This window comes from Plasmodium knowlesi (genome assembly GCF_000006355.2).
Source record: "Plasmodium knowlesi strain H genome assembly, chromosome: 14".
NCBI classification, from domain to species: domain Eukaryota; phylum Apicomplexa; class Aconoidasida; order Haemosporida; family Plasmodiidae; genus Plasmodium; species Plasmodium knowlesi.
The window spans coordinates 465,565-485,191 of NC_011915.2; the positions used below are offsets into that span (position 1 = coordinate 465,565).

General features: G+C 37.5%; 8 protein-coding genes across 8 annotated transcripts; 6 read left to right on the forward strand and 2 right to left on the reverse strand.

Annotated features, from left to right (window-relative positions):
• Positions 1–304: 304 nt before the first annotated feature.
• On the reverse strand, positions 305–898 carry PKNH_1409900 (snornp gar1-like protein; the record flags this gene model as incomplete). Its single annotated transcript, XM_002261952.1, has 1 exon — positions 305–898. One exon carries the CDS (start codon positions 896–898, stop codon positions 305–307), a length of 594 nt encoding a protein of 197 aa, XP_002261988.1.
• Positions 899–2,323: 1,425 nt separating this feature from the next.
• Positions 2,324–3,124, forward strand: PKNH_1410000 (ribosomal RNA methyltransferase, putative; the record flags this gene model as incomplete). Its single annotated transcript, XM_002261953.1, has 1 exon — positions 2,324–3,124. The coding sequence occupies one exon, from the start codon at positions 2,324–2,326 to the stop codon at positions 3,122–3,124; it is 801 nt and encodes a 266-aa protein (XP_002261989.1).
• Positions 3,125–4,209: 1,085 nt separating this feature from the next.
• On the forward strand, positions 4,210–8,868 carry PKNH_1410100 (uncharacterized protein; the record flags this gene model as incomplete). The annotated part of the gene is made up of 1 exon (XM_002261954.1): positions 4,210–8,868. The coding sequence occupies one exon, from the start codon at positions 4,210–4,212 to the stop codon at positions 8,866–8,868; it is 4,659 nt and encodes a 1,552-aa protein (XP_002261990.1).
• A 305-nt stretch (positions 8,869–9,173) lies between these two features.
• Positions 9,174–10,294, reverse strand: PKNH_1410200 (uncharacterized protein; the record flags this gene model as incomplete). The annotated part of the gene is made up of 2 exons (XM_002261955.1): positions 9,174–10,039; positions 10,213–10,294. 2 exons carry the CDS (start codon positions 10,292–10,294, stop codon positions 9,174–9,176), a joined length of 948 nt encoding a protein of 315 aa, XP_002261991.1.
• A 575-nt stretch (positions 10,295–10,869) lies between these two features.
• Positions 10,870–11,487, forward strand: PKNH_1410300 (conserved Plasmodium protein, unknown function; the record flags this gene model as incomplete). The annotated part of the gene is made up of 1 exon (XM_002261956.1): positions 10,870–11,487. One exon carries the CDS (start codon positions 10,870–10,872, stop codon positions 11,485–11,487), a length of 618 nt encoding a protein of 205 aa, XP_002261992.1.
• A 1,042-nt stretch (positions 11,488–12,529) lies between these two features.
• On the forward strand, positions 12,530–13,273 carry PKNH_1410400 (ATP synthase subunit O, mitochondrial, putative; the record flags this gene model as incomplete). The annotated part of the gene is made up of 1 exon (XM_002261957.1): positions 12,530–13,273. One exon carries the CDS (start codon positions 12,530–12,532, stop codon positions 13,271–13,273), a length of 744 nt encoding a protein of 247 aa, XP_002261993.1.
• A 1,399-nt stretch (positions 13,274–14,672) lies between these two features.
• Positions 14,673–17,735, forward strand: PKNH_1410500 (conserved Plasmodium protein, unknown function; the record flags this gene model as incomplete). The annotated part of the gene is made up of 1 exon (XM_002261958.1): positions 14,673–17,735. One exon carries the CDS (start codon positions 14,673–14,675, stop codon positions 17,733–17,735), a length of 3,063 nt encoding a protein of 1,020 aa, XP_002261994.1.
• A 952-nt stretch (positions 17,736–18,687) lies between these two features.
• PKNH_1410600 (conserved Plasmodium protein, unknown function) lies at positions 18,688–19,335 on the forward strand (the record flags this gene model as incomplete). The annotated part of the gene is made up of 2 exons (XM_002261959.1): positions 18,688–18,790; positions 19,004–19,335. The coding sequence occupies 2 exons, from the start codon at positions 18,688–18,690 to the stop codon at positions 19,333–19,335; spliced, it is 435 nt and encodes a 144-aa protein (XP_002261995.1).
• Between the last annotated feature and the right edge of the window lie 292 nt (positions 19,336–19,627).

A 19,627-nucleotide genomic window follows, 5' to 3' on the forward strand; every position in this document is an offset into this window, starting at 1 on the left:
AGAGAAAAAATTAAGGGGACAAATTTTTTTATTCTGGAAAAAATAAAAGAAATCGAATTGCACCTTTTTTCATTTTTTTATTTTTTTCTTTTTGTTAAATATTGCATGTTACGCGGGTAGACAGGCATTCACTTATGCCCACCAAATGGTTCTACTTCGCAACGAAGCGTTAAAAGGCATACACAAAAAAAAAAAAAAAAAAAAGAAGAAGCCCAAGAGGGCACGTACATAGTCATACATGCACATATAGATATACACATGTGGGTGTACAATTATGCGCGCGAGGACAGTTACCGGGTTGGTTCTAAAATCGTCCCCTCTGGTTCCCAAACTTACGACCGCTGTTAGGTCTGTTCTTAAAATTATTTTTATCATTTCTAAAGTTTCCACTGTTCCTTTTAAACTGATTATTGTCCTTCCTACCACCTCTGTCGTTTTTATGATTACCCCGGAAAGTAAAATTATTCGGCTTCTTAACACTGGGGGATAAATTATTTTGCTTCTTCTCCCTATTCGATCTTTTCTTCTTCTTTGGTTGATGAGTAACTTTCTTTTCTTGTGGTAAAAATCTACTCAGTGGAAGTGTCTGTGATTGGTCAATAAAAAACTTCGTATCGGTCGAAAACGACTTCGCATGTATTCCTTCTTTTAATTTAACAGAAAAATAAAATTCGTTAATAGGCCCAAGGATTTCGTCAACTTTTCCTATTTCCTGTTTATTTTCCAGAAATATTCTACCGTTAAAATAGGGAACTAAATTTTCCAACTTATTTTTAATGACTAAGTCATTTTCGCAATGTTTGTAGAATGTGCCTCCTAAAATTATTTTGTCAAATTTCATTTCGCTCTCTTGCCCTCGATGGAAGCTTCCTTTTTTGTTCTTCTTGAAGAACCCCATTTTGCTAGGACGGAGGGAGCTGGGTAGAACAGTAGAAATGGAGCGATGAAAGACCAGGAGGTACCTTCCTGCGAAGATGTACACACACTTGCGTAGGTCTATATAGCCATCCGTCGCTTTTACAACCTGCCGCTTTTGCAGTTTCCTCTTTTATTTGGTTAGCTGTAATTTTCTTTTTCACTTTTTCTTCGCTTCTGAACTTGCATTTCACTTGCAAATTTGAGATGGTCAGGAATACTCCCCCCTTCCCCTATGCCGTATCCTCTTGAAAGTAAGTTTTACCCACCTTTATGTTCATATCTGGGGGCTCCTTTCGTTGTGGTACGACTATATCTATACAACCACGTGGCGGAAGCGTTCAAATGAACATACAACCTCAAAAATAGGCTTCTTAGCTGTGGGTAACCTTGCCAAAATTAAAGGGAAGTAAAAAAAAAATGAAAAATCAACAACTTGAGTAAAGTTGTTAATAGTTACATTTCTGTGCCTCCCCAAATGACCACTGTTTCCATCAAGGTTTTTTTGGCCTCAAAATGTTCACAAATACATATGCATTTATATGTACATATATCTGTACGTACGTCGTTATCTATATATATATATATTTTTTTCTTACTCTGGCCTTACAAAAATTGCGCGCCCCCCATTTTTTCCTGCTCCAATTTTGAAAAAAATCAGCGAAATTAACTCCCCACTCGTAGCTTGTATATCAGAAAAATGAACCTCTTTTTGGAAATATCGTGATGGTACCAGCTGGAGGCATTTTTTTTTTTTTTTTTCTCTCGCCATAATGCAGCCTCCGTCAAAAGGACGACGGTCGGAATACGCCAGAGGGGGCATATACTTATATTGCTCACATGTATAAGTATAAAATATAAAAATGCATAATGGACTAATTAGTTTTTTTTTTTTTTTTTTTTTTTCCTATAATTTTGAAAAATTGGAGTAACGTTTTTCTGCTGTGTTCGTTTTTCCTTTTCAAAAAAAAAAAAAAAAAAAAAAAATGCATGTGTTATATTATATAGATATTTATATACCCGTGTTTGTGCCATATTATCTGTAGCCTTTTAATTTATGTAAAAACTTTTGTGCAGTCCGCACCCCAGAGATAAGTGCATGAGGTAAACACAGAAATAGGGACACACAACAAATGCTGGTGACTTATACTTATGTAAGAATACCGAGGAGTACAGAATCAACAGTAGGAACTGCTCTGTAGAGGCCTAATAGGAAGTACAGTGGGTAGAAGGCGTAACGAAAGAGACAGAGAAGGAGAGAAACCCGTTTGCAAAAATAGTAGGCAAAGGAAAATATGCCACACAAAGAGGGGAGGGACGCAGTAAACTGCGTGCAGTGAAGGAGCTCCCTCGAGGAAAAAACCCAAAGAAAACCTTCAAAGCAGCAACTCCCTCTTATGTGTAGAAAATGAAAATACTTTATCCAACTGGGAGGAAGAACTTCCTATTTCAGAACATGCAGATGCGCCTGTATAAAGAAGCCCCGCCGAAGGTGTTAAACAAAAAAAGTAGCCACTCAAGCCAATGGATACAAAGACAAATAACGGATAGGTATGTGCTGAAAGCAAAAAATGATAACTACAGAAGTAGAGCAGCATACAAACTTATCGAATTAGACAATAAATACATGTTCCTGAAGAAAAATAAAATAATATTAGATATTGGATGCTACCCCGGTAGTTGGTGTCAAGTCATTTTAGAACGAACCAAGAATTACTCAAATGAAATTATAGGTATTGATAAAAAAATTATGGACCCATTACCGAATATACACTTTATACATGCAGAAATAGGAGGAGCAAAAGATAGTACTAACCATAATAACCTTGTAGATGTCAAGTTAAGAGAAATCCTACAAGGTAAAAAAGTTGATATCATATTAAGTGATGCCGCGGTACCCTGTGTAGGAAACAAAATTGATGATCATTTGAATTCCTGTGAACTTACTTTAGGGATAACAAATTTTATGGAGCAGTATATAAACATGGGGGGTACCTACGTCGTTAAGATGTACCTGGGTAGCCAGACGGATAACTTGAAGACTTATTTGAAAACCATTTTCCAGTTTGTCAATACAACTAAACCGAAGGCGTCTAGGCGTGAGTCCAGGGAGGTGTATTTAGTGTGTAGGAACTTTCTCGGGCGGAAGAAAATTGGCGAGGATGTACAGGTTAAAGGCGCCTTTTCGCTCAAGGAGGGGTATTACTAATGGACCCTTCGACCGTTCTGCGGCCTTTGCCAGGAATACATAGTGAATATCATATACATATATTTTTAAACATATGTGCATAGGTTTATGCCTTTTTATTTCCTCGCTCGATTTTCCTCGTGCCTTCATTTTATACAAAACCCCATGATTTAACTTTTTATTTATTTTTATTTTTTTTTCGTATTCCTCAAAATGTACCCTTTGTTCGCAATTCCTCTGGTTACCACTTTAAAATGAAAGAAATAAAAAAAAAAATTGCAACGTAGCAGTCTTGTATGCGTATCATAGCTCTACAGGTTGAAAGCGGGTCCCTTTTTTTTTTTTTTTTTTTTTTTAACGCCACCTGTGGAGTGAAATTTTTTCAGGTGAGTCGCTCCTACCCCCAAGCGATTCAAACTGTTTTCAGAAAATGTCCCCCTCAACATTTGTATGTTTGAACATTTGAACATTGGCCTTTTGCGAGTCATTTTATTATATATATATATATATTTTTTTTTTCCCCTTCTTGGCCCAATTGTTTCCTTTTTTTCGTTTCTGCACAATTTGGAATGCCTCACAGAGGCTCATGGCCATTGCGTGCCCTGGTACTTCACATATTTGAATATTTGGAAGAAGATTTTAGGGACAGACTATCCGTGCCCTCGTTTCAAAGGGGACATAACATCTCCGCTTTAGTAAGGAATTCGGAGTTATACATGTACATTTCTGTGCATATATATATATATATATATATATATGTATACACCCCTTTTACTGGACTTGGAAGGCACTGAATGGTTGAGAAGCGCCCCACTTTGAAGTCACTGGCGTTGTAGTTTCTTCCATCATCGGGCATTCATCCGACACAACGCTGAGCGTATGTGGCCCACTCGTAGCTATCCAACCATCGGGAATAAAAACTGCACGAAGGGGTGATCCCTCCATGGAAGCAACCCCAACTATATGCACATATACCACCGGAGGTAATAACAAGACTCCCCACATATATATATATGCCCCGTCGCGGTAATAGCGTATAGGGCACTGCGAACTGTGAAGAATTTCTGAATTAGTGTAAGCATGCATTTGATGTACCCCTCGTCAAAATGAACAAGTCAGACAAAAAGTTCACTCTGAAATTATTTAAAATTAAAAATGGCAACATCAACCTTTTGAAGAATAGAATAACGCACTTTAGCATCCACAACAAATGTATCCACATGGTCCTGTGCAATAATAGTTTGATCAAATATTACATGGACAAAAATGAACTTTCGCATGTAGATTTTTACAATAAAAAAACGACAAACAGTAAAGCAGAAATTAGATCCATGTTTTTTGACAACAAATGTTACCATGGATTTATATGTCTAGCGAACAAAGAATATATTTATGTTCATTTTGAATATAACATCGTCCTAAATTTAGTAAAGTTAAAAAAATATAACATCTCCAGTGTATGTTTCAACGATTCTAATGAACTTAAAAATACTGCACCCCTTCTAGTGGCAACAAAGGATGGGGAGATACTAGAAATTAGTATAAATAACAAAACCAAAAGTAGCAGAGAGCATGAAGTCATTTTTTCCAATAAGCAACTTTCCATTTTGGACATAGCCATGATCAATCTGGATATTTCAAACCAATCCAACAATACAAAACATACAAATGATGATAGTAGTATTTTGAGAATTATTTACTTTACCACATGTAAGAGCTTGCACGAAATTAGCTATACATACAAAAGTACCAGTGTGAAGAAGCCGAGTGAGAGGAGCGAATCATATGCCCAGGAAACGAAAGTAAAAACGAACAGTGAAAATCTGAACACGATCCAAGCAGAGGACGAAACGAAGGTGTACGAATGCTGCATAGAGTCCTTGACATCTATCTTGAAAATTGAAAATATCCGAAATAGGAATTACCTCTTCTGGCTCAATGGCTGTTGCATATTCATCAGCAAAATTAATAACTTCAAAGGGCGGAAACCTTCCAACCCTTCCAACTCTTCCAACCCTGAGAACCCTGTGAACCATGAGAAAAATGACTTTGCCAATGGGTCCAAGTGGAACCTGAACCAGGATGACAACAATTTGGACGAACCCGACTTTTTGTCCTATTCTTCCCAGTCGGACACGTCAATGGATGGAATCAACTTTGCATCCTTTAGTGATGAAGACGAAGAGGAGAAAAACGCGGGGATGAGGTGCAAGAGGGCTGTCCACAAATTCAGTAACTCCGCAAATCGGAAAAAAAACACACAAACGAAAGGGGCGTACAGACGTAACCACCATTATAGAAAGTCATCAGAAACAGAGGAACAGAGTAAGAATAAACAGATGAACAAAAGAAACAAATTCATGAATGAGTGGTACCTAGATAGTAACTATGTCATTGTGAATTTCTTGGACTTAAACATATTAACAAGCGAAAATGCAAACAATTTTGCATTTACGAAATCGTTTTACGAATCATTGTATTGTCAAAAAGGGAACACAAACGTATTTGCTAGCCATATGGAAGATTTACCGACGGAGCAACAAGGAACAGAACCCGTTTTGACAACCCCAGAAACAAAAATTTATGAAAATACCGTCTCGGCTGTCGTAGATATGTGCGTAAGTGAATTATACATATTTCTTCTGTTGGAAGAAAAACTAATCATTGTGAACAGTGGAACTCTTAAGAAGGTGTTCGAGCAAACTCTAGCTATCGAAACGTACGGAGACGTCATACGCATAATGAAGGACAACTCCGATGACCAAGTGTGGCTTTGTACATCCAAGTACATGTTCAAAATTGTTGTAAGTAAGAAAAAAAGGGAAGGATTCTACCTTAATGATTATACAGAAGTGAACGATTGCGAAACAGAGTATGCTAATTTGAAGCCAAGTCTGACAAAAAAATATCTTTCCAAAATGCTGGAGGCATGTACAAATTCCGAAAGAAAAAAAATAAAAAAATATATCCTAAAGAGTAATAAGTATCAAATTGATCAGTTTAAAAATTTACACATCTCCACTGAGGAAATGTTAATTTCTTTTTTACATAAAAGACAGTACTTCCTTTTGGCTTCGCATCTGTACAATAACATACATTGCTATAATAACGTCGTTAAGCTTGTGTTCTTTATATGGCTCATCCAACTTTATTCCTACTCCCTCGATCTCTACATGCACCTGTACCTCATCACACGTTGTTCCTTCCCGCGGAGGCAGCTCCAAAATGATGATAGCGTGGAAACAACCCCAGGTGAGCAGTCAAGTGGAACTTCTCATAAAGGGAGTATAGATTCTGATGAACCAAATATAGATTCTGATCAACTAAGTGGAATGGATTCCAATTGCACCGACGAACTGGGCCTTTCCGATGAAGCAGAATCGGACACAACTCCCCACCCTAGGGGTCGGCCTGGTGACTACTCGGATGCGTCGACCGATCCAAGTGATGAAGAACTGAGCGGAAAGGACAACCAGTCGGTCTATCAAACGGAAGAGGGTAAACCTGATAAAGTGCACAAGACAAAGCGGAAGGGAAAGACCCATTCCGAAGTAACCGGTACACAAGCAAGCGCATATGGAGGTGAAGACATGATTACAAAAGAGGAAATGTTGAACAGTACCAAAGGGAGAAACACCATCAGTGGTCAAGATCAACACACGGGCAACGCTGAGAAGAAGCAAGAAGGAAGAACAGATGTTTATAAAGGGAACATAGAAAGTGCAATAAAAAATGACAAGTATCTGAGATGCGGAAAGAAATCCTTCATTCATTTCTTCCAGAAGATGATAGAGAAGGACGAAAGGAATGATCTAAAATACAGTTTTGACTTTTCAAAGGGAAAGAAAATGAATATAAAAACAGTAACGGAGAGTGACAATTTTTACGTCCTGCTGAAAATATACAAAATGAAGAATGTGGAAATTTTCAATTTTTTGAAAGCTCAGAAGGGGCTCATTTTGGATGACCTGGACAGGTACAGAAGGATCTTCGTAGAAGGAGAGGCGCACCTGGAAGGGAAAGAGGGACGGAAGAAGCAAAGGGAAATATCCCCCACAGGAACGTTCACCTCGGAAGAGGAGCTATCTATGGAGGATACGGAAAGGGCAACCATGCCGGAGACCTCAACCATGTCGCCAACCATGACAGCAGATCGCGCGAAGAGAAAACTGTACAGAGATATCTACGCATACAAATGCCTCGAAGCGACTGTGTACATGATCATCCTGTTGAAGCATTTCAAAACGTTCTTCCAGTTGAATGAAGTTATTGCACAAATCCTCGAAAATTTCAACAAGACAAATTTTCTCCTGCTTTTTAAATTCATGTGTAACGATTACAACTACATAATAAACTATTACATCAACACCAATAAGTACAGTGCCCTTTTTAATGTCATTGTACTGTTCCCACAGAATGTACTCTTGGATGTGCTAAAGAATTACGCCTTCATTTTGTATTTGCACAAGCCACATAAATATGTGGACATGCTAATTTTTTATGACAACATGATTGACGAATATTCGGATATCATTGTGTGCATGTTTGTCATAATTTATTTTTTCAAAAGCAGGCAGACGGCCAAGAGGGAGGATATTCACCATCAGAACGGGGGTGCGGACAGCCACAACAACAATGATCATGGTGATCACCGTGATGGTAACGGAGATTATCATCGAGATGATCATCGAGATGACCACCGAGATGATCACCGAGGTGGAAGCCCCGCTTCCCATAAACACACGGACGAATGCATTCGCTTCCTGGAATATATTGCGAACAAAATAATGGAAGAAAATACCTTAACGGAAAAAGGAAATTATATGTACACTTTCGAATGCACATGGAAAAAAAACCACATCATAAATTGCCTACTCATTTTGTACATTGAAAAAGAAGAAGATGAAAAGATAAAACTTTTCTTAAACAGATTAAAATCGTCGGGCATTCATTTTGACCATCTGTTTATTATACGATTTTTGAAAGAAAAAAAAAAAGAAAATTTCATTCCCCATTTTTATATAATTATGAAATATTTTGAAGAAGCTGTCGATAAAGCGCTCGAACTGGGGGATTATAAGACGGCCCAAAATGCCGTAATATTATGCGAAGATGAAGAAGAAAAAAAAAAATTATTTCTCAAAATTACAAAAAACATCTCCAACAATTTAAATGAACAGAACTTAAAAGAAATAATTAACCTTGTCCGTGATTCAAACTCCATTTTAAATTTACAGGATATACTTCCATACATTAATGAAAACACAATTATCGATTACTTAAAGAAGGATATTTGCTCCCTTCTAGGAATTTACAATTTAAAAATACAAGCCAAGAAAGAAGAAATTAAAGAAAACTTACAAACCATTGATCTGCTCAATGGGGACCTCAACAACCTGAGGAAAAAATATCTCCTTCTTGATAAAAATGACATTTGCTATATATGCAAGAAGACAATTTTTTACAAAAAGTTTTATGTTTTTTCGTGCAAACATTATTTCCACAGCACTTGTGCATTGAACATTTATTTGAATTCCAAACCGAAAGACGAACTCTTCCAGTTTTTCTGTACACTTCATAATTACAAAAATGCACTTATCAACAAGAATGAGAAGGATATGCTCACGTATGAGACAAAGATCGATGACATTTTAACGGAGGAGTGTTTCCTCTGTGGTTCCATTTCTATCAGCTCCATTTCGCAACACTTTATTTCGCAGAGCGAGGGTGACGTGGTAGACAGTTGGGCCATATCGAAGGAGTAGAGGGGTAGGAGCCATTACCCGTGAAAAGCAAATTTTCATTTCATTCACACATCGTGTATTTCACGCGTTTAACACATTTTTTTTTTTTTTTTTTTTTTTTACCGTTTCGCTCTTTTGCTCTGATACCCCTTTATGATTCGTTTTTATCTGCTCCGTTGTACAAACCTCGGGTCAGACACAACGTAGGGATAAATCAAATGCTGTGCCAACAGGTGACACCTTACTTGGCGCCACGTACATATTATTAAGTGGGATGTAAAATTTTTGCTGTTTTAAACTGTCAGCTAGGTTACTTTGGGGAAGCCCTAAAAACAGGCCTTATCCACGTAGCGCAAATAGCTGGGGGAAAAAATAAAGGAGGCGTAAGACGGATACAACACATCATCCTCGATTAGAGGCTTTTGGGAGGAACTACCTCGCAGAGGAGTCTCATCGCTCGAGTTTAGATGATGATTACTTACAGATAACGATTCCTTCTTCTTGCAGTAATCATGTATGGTCATTGGAGGAAAATTAACCGAAGAAGGAATAAAAAAAAGGAAGGGGGGATCCAATTTAAATTTTCTATTCATTAACAAAGGAGTGGTTGATTTGGTAAGACAAATTTCACATTTCCTATTTTTATTTTTTTTTTTCAAATATAATTCGATATACTTATTCTGAACATCATCAAAAGTTCTTTTCATTTTCCAAGAAATATATAACCATGGATCACCAAAATTTACATCGAAATAATTTAAGTAAAATTCAAATTGCTCTTCATCTTCTTTTGTCCAGGGTTTATTTTCATTTTCAAGTGGAGGGGCTTGAAAATTGCGAACAAAATCATCATAAGAATCTTCCGGATATAGTCCATGGTTAAACTGATTTACATATTTCCATATTTTTCTTCTCTGGTCATTTGTCAAGCACTCCATTGCGTATAGCTCCTTTGGCGTTACGGTGATGAGGTCTGTCCAACTTTTAAAGGCGCTCTCTATTTCATCAATATTTTCGCCTATCTCTATTTTGGTGAGGAAAGTTTTAACATTCCAGTTTTCTGGAGGATCCTTTGCGCAGCTCTTCAAAATTTCTCTTTTCTCATTTTCAATTTCTTCTGTTTTTTGTCTTCGCAAATGTTGCCTGAACAACTTTAGGTCAAAGAATCTCCTCTTCTTCTTCAGTAGCGGGCCTGTAACGAGTTGGAGGAACAAAGCACAATACTCATAAGAAAAAAGGAACAAGGGCGTACAGCAGTGTACAGTAATGTGGAGTACGCTGTATGTGGTAGGGACACAAACTGTGCCTGCTTTTCTCTTTGGAGTCGCCTCTTGAGCGAACGAGTCGCCTCTTCGCGCTTCATACCTGTATCGTCGGAGTCCCTACGAAGAGCTGATGTGTGGATGCGCCTAGCATTTCTGAAAGGTCTACTTAGTAGTTTATTCATTAGGCGAAAGTAGCAGGAGAAAAAGGGATATCCGTACGTGAACTCAAAATGTGGTTAAGATATCCCACAAGGGAACTGAGAACAGGCCATACCGCAAATAATATCCATACACCAGTTAGCCCCCGCACACTTTTTATCCATTCGTGGATATTGGCATATCTAGGCCACAAATAGCCTCTTGCAATAATGCAATTTTGGTTGGCCACTCCTTTGTACTAGAAAAATGGCGCGTTAATAATGCATTTTTTTTTGAAGAGGAGGGTACAAGTTACGCCCGAAATATAATCCGGGGGGCGACATCGATATAAATGGGGGCATTCCCTTAAGTGAGATGAAAATTAAATATGCGTGCGCGTCATGCTCATGGAAAGAATTTTTTTTTTTTTTCATATTCTCCCCCAATGCGGTATCATCATTGTGAGAAGAAAAATCGAGGCACACGTAACTTTGTTTTTGTGGGGAGCGCCCCATGGTAGACTTCATTCATAGATATGAAAAGGAGCGGCTCATCCGCCTAGGCAAAACTGCATCAAGGTGAAAAGTAGCCGAATGGGTACACTTTCATTTAAGCACGCATGATTTCAGTAAACGTACACGAAATGACGCTTTTTAAGTTATTGAGGAGATCCCTGATTTTACCGCAACATAGTCTTCCACCCCCCCGTTTATTCACAACAGTCCAGCTGTACAAACCATCAAAGTTTAAACGCATAGCGAGGAACCTCTATTTTAGGAAAAAATTATTCAAAGTACTTACGATCAAGCCATGCTCTGAAGAAGTAGCCAAGGGGAGTAACGAAGTTAAGCGGACGACAGACGATGAGGCAGTTTTCTACAACGACATAGTTGATTACCCCACAAGAAAAAGACGCATTTACAGGAACAATAAATTTAGTGTAGACGATAAGGTCAAAATAGAAAATGGAGAAAAACCAAGTTTTGAAAAAGTTCTATATAAATGTACTACCTTGGGGTACATAGAATTACAGAACATCATATCGACCTTTGTGAGCCACGAAAAGAATACCTTCACAGGTGAAGATATATGCGCCTTAGATAATTTTCTGAACTTACCAGAAAAAGAAATTTTGGATTACTTGAATGGGGATGAACTGATTCCACAGGATCACTTGGACGCATCAGTAATAAAGCGCTTACTACGATTTGTCCATGTGAACCATCCCCATCTGTGATACACCCCAGTTTAGTGTTACGTGTGCGCAAAGCGTGTAATTTTTTTTTGCATAATGGAGTCCTCATTTTCGTTTGGCTAAACTGGAACTCCACGTTTTTGTAAATTTGCAAATGGAAAGGATTCCCAATTATATATATATATATATATATATATATATATATATATATTTTTACACTTGGTATTTAATCCCCCATGTGTTGTCAATTCCATTTTTACCGCTTCATTTGCTGCTTTTTTTTTTTTTTTTTTTTTTTACTTTTCCAACCTTTTTAAATCATCGACAGTTCAGGGTGACACTTTAAACACATATCCGCACATCCTTCTGTTGGCAAAATTTACACGCCGTCCAGCGTGCGCCCTTATATATACATGCACATAATTTTACGAACTTCTTGTAGAAGGAGCGCAAAGATGTGGATTCAACAGGCTATTGGGCTATCCTTAAAATGACCCCAATTTAATTGACATTCTCTATGAAACAATTTTAAAAAGAATTGCTCCCGCTGTGTTTTTTTTTTTTTTTTTTTTTTTTTTTCGTCAAGAATGGAGGAATATGTAGTGCCCTCTTTTTGCAAACTCATCCGGTGAAAACGTGCAAAAAAAAAAAAAAAAAAAAAAAAAAAAGAAAAATCACCACGTGGGCTATCCCCATATGTGCATTTAATTCGATGTGCTTCCTTTTTTTTTTAGCATGAGGATTTTATGAGGATTACGAGATTTTCCCCTTTTGTACTTTTTTTTTTTTTTTTTTTTTTTTTTTTCATTCCTAGTGGCTACTTTATACCTCGCAAATGTACACTGCACCTGAGTATCAGTGACTACTTGTACTAGGCGCTGCGTGTAAATGCGGCATACGACAAATTGAAATAGCAGAAGAGAACATCGTTTCGTTTAGGGATGTGTTTACGTCGAAAGTTTTATGTACCATTTCACTTGGGGATAATTTCTTAGGTTCCCCTTTTTTCCTTTTTTTTTTTTTTTCCATTTCTGTACCATTCTGTACACAAGGGGTAACCCTAATCGACTGCGCCTTCTGAACCATGAAAGGTATCACCGTGGCACGCTCGATAACCCATTTGGCCATTCCTCCCAGGTGGAGTTGCCATGTGGAAAAGAAAAACCTCTGTTTGATTCCATGTCGCAGAAGGGAGAGTACGACAAACGGCTTGACCAGTTGGATAAGGCCCTACAGCAGCACAGCGGAAGGAAAGAAAGCGGAAGATGAGTATTACCTGTCCATGGGAGACAACATCGAAAAGAGATACAGCTTAGCCTTATACAATGTGGGAAAGAAGAACAAAAAAATAAACGAAATATCAAGTGACATATTATTTATAAAAAACAATTTCCTGAAGGATAAAACTTTTCTTAATTTCTTGCAAACACCAAATATTGAAAATAAGGAAAAATTAAATTTTTTAAAAACAGAATGTAAAAAGTATAACAATAATTTTAGCCCCATAACATCCAATTTTCTGGAATCCCTATTCGATTCCAAAAGGATCAATTTTTTGCAAAAGATAATTGAAGAATTCGAATTGCTACTAATGAAAGAGAGGAAAGAAATTAAGTGTTTTGTGTACACGGCCAAAGAAATCAATAACACTGAGAAACAGAAAATCCAAGAATCCATTCTTTTCAAATTAAAGAATGAACTGAAACCTCTTATAGAGTACAAGATAGACAAAAGCATTTTGGGTGGACTCGTCCTGCAAATAGGCAACCAAGTGTTTGACTTTTCTGCTAAGTACAAAATTGAGAAAATTAGGAGCAACTTATCTTAGCCACCTATTTGATGGGTCCTAAGGCAGAGTTCTTCGATGTGCACTCCCCATTATAAGCGAGTGTACCATGTGGATTTTTGCGTATCCCCACGGTTGTGTCCGAACTGCTCTTTGCGCGGTCGTTTGGCTGGCCAACAGGTCTATATAAGGTCCATCCCTATTGCGCGCGCAGCCACTTCGACGTAGCAGTAGTAATTTTTTTTTTTTTTTTTTTTTTACAATAACCTCCCATGTGTGCATACCCACATGGACTCTACGAGCTGTAGTAACATTTTTTTAATCCCAACGCGGAAGTTTTACATTCGCACAAGTGCCAAATGCCTTCTCTATTTAGCACTTATTTTTATGTCGAGCACAATTGCAGCTATATAAGTGCTCTTCCCAATCACGATCAAGGGAATTTTTTGCACGCTGTATATATTTGGCTCGGTGTTTCATTTTTTTTTTTTTTTTTTATTCATCTTCTCCTTATATTAACTGCCCAGCAGTTTAAGTATCTGAAGGGTTAATCATGCGCACATTACTGGGGGCTCGCGTTTGTAGTGGTGAAAGTATGCACCCTCTCGGTTTTTATTGCACCTTTCTGATTGCCATAGGACAAATGTATAAATTTAGCAAAAAGTGTGATTTCCACAGAAAGGGTTTATTTCACGAAGCGCGTAGTTTTTAAGAGCTCTTGAAAAAGAACCCGTCCTTGTACACCTCCCCGCGCGATAGGTGCATATCCGTTCTTCCAACTGCGTATCATCAAGGGGGTGGTGGACTACGCACCCTTTCATGTTAAAATGGCCTTTTCACTCCATACGACTTAAATCCGTTGCAGCGTGGGCACACATGTGAAAGTGCAAATGTCCACATAAAAGGTACTTTCACTTGTATTTTTGTTTTGCCATGCTTTGGAATATTTTTAATATTCTTTATTTCCTCTTTGTTTTGTTTCCTATCTTCATTGTTTTGTTTTCTATCCTCATTGTTTTGTTTTCTATCCTCATTGTTTTGTTCCATTTCGCTTTATTTGTTTTTATTTCGTTTCAGTTTGTTCTTTCATATATTTTTGCTTCACACCGTTTTATACCTCTACATTTCGTTCTGCACGTGAACCAAGTCAAGCGGCGTAACGACGAGAAAAGGGAACTTGTCGAGACAAGGGCTCTTCTCAAACTGAGTATTATCATCGAGCTTCTTTTTCTGAACTCCAATAAAAAGGGGGAGAATTCCCAATGGAAGCATCATCTCTGTATCACGTCCCCACGTGATCAAGGCACACCCGGGAACATGTGCCCTATGTAAATGTGGCCGAAGCACTTCATACAGGAATAACTTGCAAAGGAACAACCCCCGAAGAGGTAACTTGCCGTTTGTCCCCAACCTACGCACCCATCCAACCGGACAATTCCAAATGGAGGCACTTTTCGAGGACCTGAACTTGGCAGAAATACGAAAACGCCTAGAGCAAGATAAGCCCCAAGTTGAAAGAGTCGCCAAATGGATATGCTCCAACAACCTTTACATAATTTTACAAATGTTGGAAAAATGCAAAAATGGGGAAAAGCCAAATCTGAGTATAGAAGTAATGGAAGAATTAGATGATCAAATTAGCAACCCAAAAAATGAGGAATTACTGTCTTGCATAAAAATGTATATTTCACTTCTGGAACAAATTATTTTCCATTATGAGGAACTGGATGTAGAAACGAATAAGAAAATATTTGAAATTTATTCTACTCTATCTGTGAGAATTTTGATTTCTTCCTACCATGATTTTGCTCCCTTCATGCAAAAGACCATACTTTCTCTGATTCGAAATATACATGTTAAAAAGCAACACAGCTGCCTCAATAAAAATGCATATTCGTATAGCCTCTTAAATTGTCTGCACAATCTTTATTTCTTCATCTTTCTACCTGATTTTATTTTTCTACATTGTTTACTAATTTATTTATGCTCGAATTTAAATTGCGATGAGAGCAGTGTAATGGAAAAGGAAGAGGAGGATAAATTAATTATCCACACGTTGAAAAAAATTAGTCAACTCTTTGAAAAGCTTGTCTTTCCCCTCAATAGTGGAAAAACTGTTCTTCCCGAGGCCCCCTTTGATGAAAGCCACCGACAAGGACAGGTTTATTCAGACCGTATTCATCGCATTTCAGATACACTCAACAATACAGACACCAAAATTATCTATAAGGGAGGAAGGGCATTCGAGTTAATGTATGAAAATATTTGTTCCACCTTTGATACCAATAAGTATCCAATTAATGAAATAGAATTTGGAGAGAATTACTGCCCAGAAAATGTAAACATAAATAACTTCCTCTTGCTACTGAAAATTATGTCCCCCAATTTTATCGCGTGGGTATCAAAGAAAAAGGAAAAAAAGGCAGCGACAGAAGAGGGGGAAACTTCCCGAGGGATAATCCCCATTTCCGAAAAACCACAACCACAGTGCTATTCGTTCAGGTACTTGTACATTGTAGAAACATCACAAAGTTATCCTTACGCAAAGGAAGCTTTTGACACCATTTTCTTTTTCTACTTTTTGCTCCATGCACTGCATAAGATGGGAAAGGATAAATGGGGAAACCAAATTGACCATCTAATTTCCAGCACAATAAGCAACTATCGTTGTCTTCTGGAAAGGAATTCTTCCTTCCCAGGCGGATGCACCCCCTACACACGAATTCGTCACATTAGAGAAGAAAAGGAGGTGGAACATATGAAAGAGAGAGAAAAGGAAAAGCGAGAATCAGATGTACCAACGGAGAGAACAACTTTGGGAGATCCATCTCATGAGAATGAAAAAGAGGAAGCTACCAAAAGTAAGGAAATTTTGCTACATCTGAGGGGGAATATCCAGAAGGGGGCCCCCTATACGAAATTAAGAAACCTTCAAGAAGAGGAAAAAACAAACTTCCCGGATGCTACCTTCAAGTGTAGGGACAAATTGATGCTCAAATTGAAGAGCCTTATCATTTGGGGATATACCCCAGCAGATCATGTGGAAGAATGGAACTTTCTAAACTTAGCAAATTGCTTCATCTTCAAGGATGACGCATGGAGTAGGCTCTACAAAAAGGGGAATTACCTACAGGAATATTTATTCAAGAAAAATAATTTTTTTACATATAATTACTCAGTTTTTAAAAGCACATATGAGTGTAAAACGTTGAGTTTTAAATATATGGATTCTTTCTCCTCTTTTGTTGCTCTACTCGTACTTAACATTGTATCTGCACTAACCAAATTTTATCTGAAAATGGAGGAACTGTATAACCAGGAGACGAAAAAAAACAATTCTAAAAAATATTCCAACACGCAAAGTGAACAAGACAACCCTTTTCCATATGAAATGCGAGATTCTTCCTCCATAGTTGAGGAAGCAGACCAGATTGGAAAGAATAAAATAAATGTGCCCCCTGAGATAGACGCAGAAAATGGAGAACATACAAATAAATGTAATAAATGTGGAAGATTAGACATATTTGAAATTTCGCTTAAGGAACTAAGCCATAATGTTATTAGTGGAAATCCCCCGTTCATTCCCCCAGAAACGAGTGAAAAGTTTGAATCTCTCCTTAACGACTTTGTTTTTATCTGCTTGAAATTGATCAGCTGTCCTTCGGATGATGTACAGTCCAAGTGCTTGTCAGTTTTATCTCGTCTTACGCCGAAGATCAGCAACGTAAGCGATTCGTATATAAAATATATGAATACAAAAATAGAGAAATTATTTACCCTTATTGATGGAGGAGACAACGATTATGATTATACGGATAAGGGGTGCTACTGCTGGAAGAATCAAGTTGTTCAAAACTACGTACATCTGAAATGCAAAATGGACAAAAAAATAAACACCAACTTGATAACATCATTGCAGAAGCTAATAAATATCTGTATCTTAAAAAATTACAATAAAGATATATGTGTAATAGTTTGTAAAAATATCATTACATGCTTTTATTACCATCCATTATTATTCCCATTCTTATTACATAAATATATGAACGTACTCTTTTACCTAATGGAGACAAACGATGTCGACGTGGTGGCAGATTCGTTGAGATGTCTTTTCTTACTGTTCCAAATAAATTCGGAAGACATTAAAATATACTGCCACGATATTGTGTACAGATTGCATCTACTTTTCAATATTTTCAACCAATCAGATTTAACTGATTTGAGGAAGGAAGAAAAAAACATCCAACTGGATACCCCCGTAGAGAACAGTGCTGAAGAAGACATCTCCACTAGTGTCACTTATTTTTTAAAAAAGTTTTATTTTCAAATTAAACATATAGATAGGGCTAGATCAGAGATTTTGACGCTCATGAAACTTATTCTGCGCTGTATATATATTACAATTTCTGCCACAGAATATTATCAGCTCATTAGTATATTTTCAGACGACCCCCTGGAATATCACAAATATTCCAAAGGATTCCACGTTTTTGCTACTTTCTAGATGGCCACACACATACACATACACACACACACACACTATGCTTCTCCTTTGAAATGTCACATCAAGGGCAATGGAGTAAGGCGAAAGGGAAGTGTGCAACAATAACCAACCCGCTGGGTCGATATAAAAATTTTAACGGAAATCTAAATGGAGAGTGGCATATCTCTCGACCTGTCTGCTTTCCCCAATTTTTACCTCCCTATGGAAAGAGAACATAAACGTACATATATTTCATGTAAGAGTTTATCCTCCCTTTTGTAGAAATCTTTTCCCGACCACGTGGTGCAACCGCGCCTATATTTTATAGTTTTTCGAAATTATGCGTACCTTAACAAACACGGGACAGGAGGTGAACGAACCACTCACCCACCCACCCCATATTTGTGTTTGTCACCCATTTGTATCGTAGTGTGCCATATTGTATCATACTTTGTTATTTTTTTTAACATTATAGACATTCCCGCGTGCCCTCATTTTACTGCTAAATGGTGCAGGCGGAAAAGGGGCAAAACGACACAATTGCGTCATGTGCGTTTACGCAAACTGGCGCAGAAGGAAAAATGAAAACGTTGTAAAATGAAGGAACTCAAAATATAAAGGAAGTGCAAATGCACAATAAAGGCAATGAAAACAAATTGCATGATAAAAGTGAAAAAAAAAAAAAAAGACTAATTGGATCTCAAACGCGTCACTAACGAAATGCCGCAAAAATTCAATTCCTCCCGTGTGCATTCGTGTAACACGTGCAAATGCGCATGTAGAACAGATTGATGCACGAGACACGCCCGTGCAGATACACGTGTTACACACGAACGAGTTAAGATAAAGGGAAAGGAGAAGCAAACGCGCGTGCGTAGGTATATATGTTCATGTATGTCCATATATGCATCCCCACGTGCATACTTTTAGATATACGAGGAAGTATATAAAATGAACAACGTCGCAAATACAAATGAAAAAATATCTGGTGCTACTATGTTTGCTCATTTTTTCCGCTGGCCGTTTATCGGTCGAGGCGATACGAAAAAATGATTTAAGGAGGAGCTTAAAAGGAGGTACGAATACCCTGCCAAATGTACACATTCCCACGCGAAGTGCTTTGCTTTACTCCGAGTGGCACATCCCCATCGTGTAACATCGCCCGTATTCGTTTTTCATTTTTTTTTTCTTTTTCTTTTTTTTTTTTTTTTTTTCTTTTTTTTTTTGCGTGAAACCATGGCTAACTTATTTAACATTTCTACACGACTGCTCACTTTTCACTTTCCAAGGGAACCGAAATAATGAGGATCACCAGAAGAGGAAGAACCTACTGAACTTTGAAATTATGCGAGACAAAAGCAGTGTGTCAAACATAGAACTAAATTCATCCACCCTTTTTAACATATTAGCATCAACGAGATTAATGCAAAATTCAGCGAGCGGCCCTTCACAGCCCCTAATTTACAGATACGTACACAATATTCACGACCACAATGAAAACAATGGCGCTGTCTTGGTTTTCGTTCTCTTTGGTATATTAATTTTTGCGGTTTTGTTTTTTATATTTTATTTCATTTTCAGACATCATGTAAAGCATATAAAATTTATGAACAGCATGTGATGGTTTTTTCGCTAGCTGGTACATATATATATTTTTTTTTTTTTTTTTTTTTTTTTTAATTTATAATTAGCTAGTCAGCCGTTTTTAAGGTTTGTCATCCTGCGCAGATGTGTACAAAAGCGAAAAAGCATACATATGTGTACATCCATGGAGATACACATGGCTCATCTACTGTATTACCCCCATGGTACCAACATTCCATTTTTTGTGCTTAACTGCTAAATAGCTATTGTTCGAGGGGCATCAAATTAGTTGCATGGGAGTGTGTATACACACATACACACCAATTGCA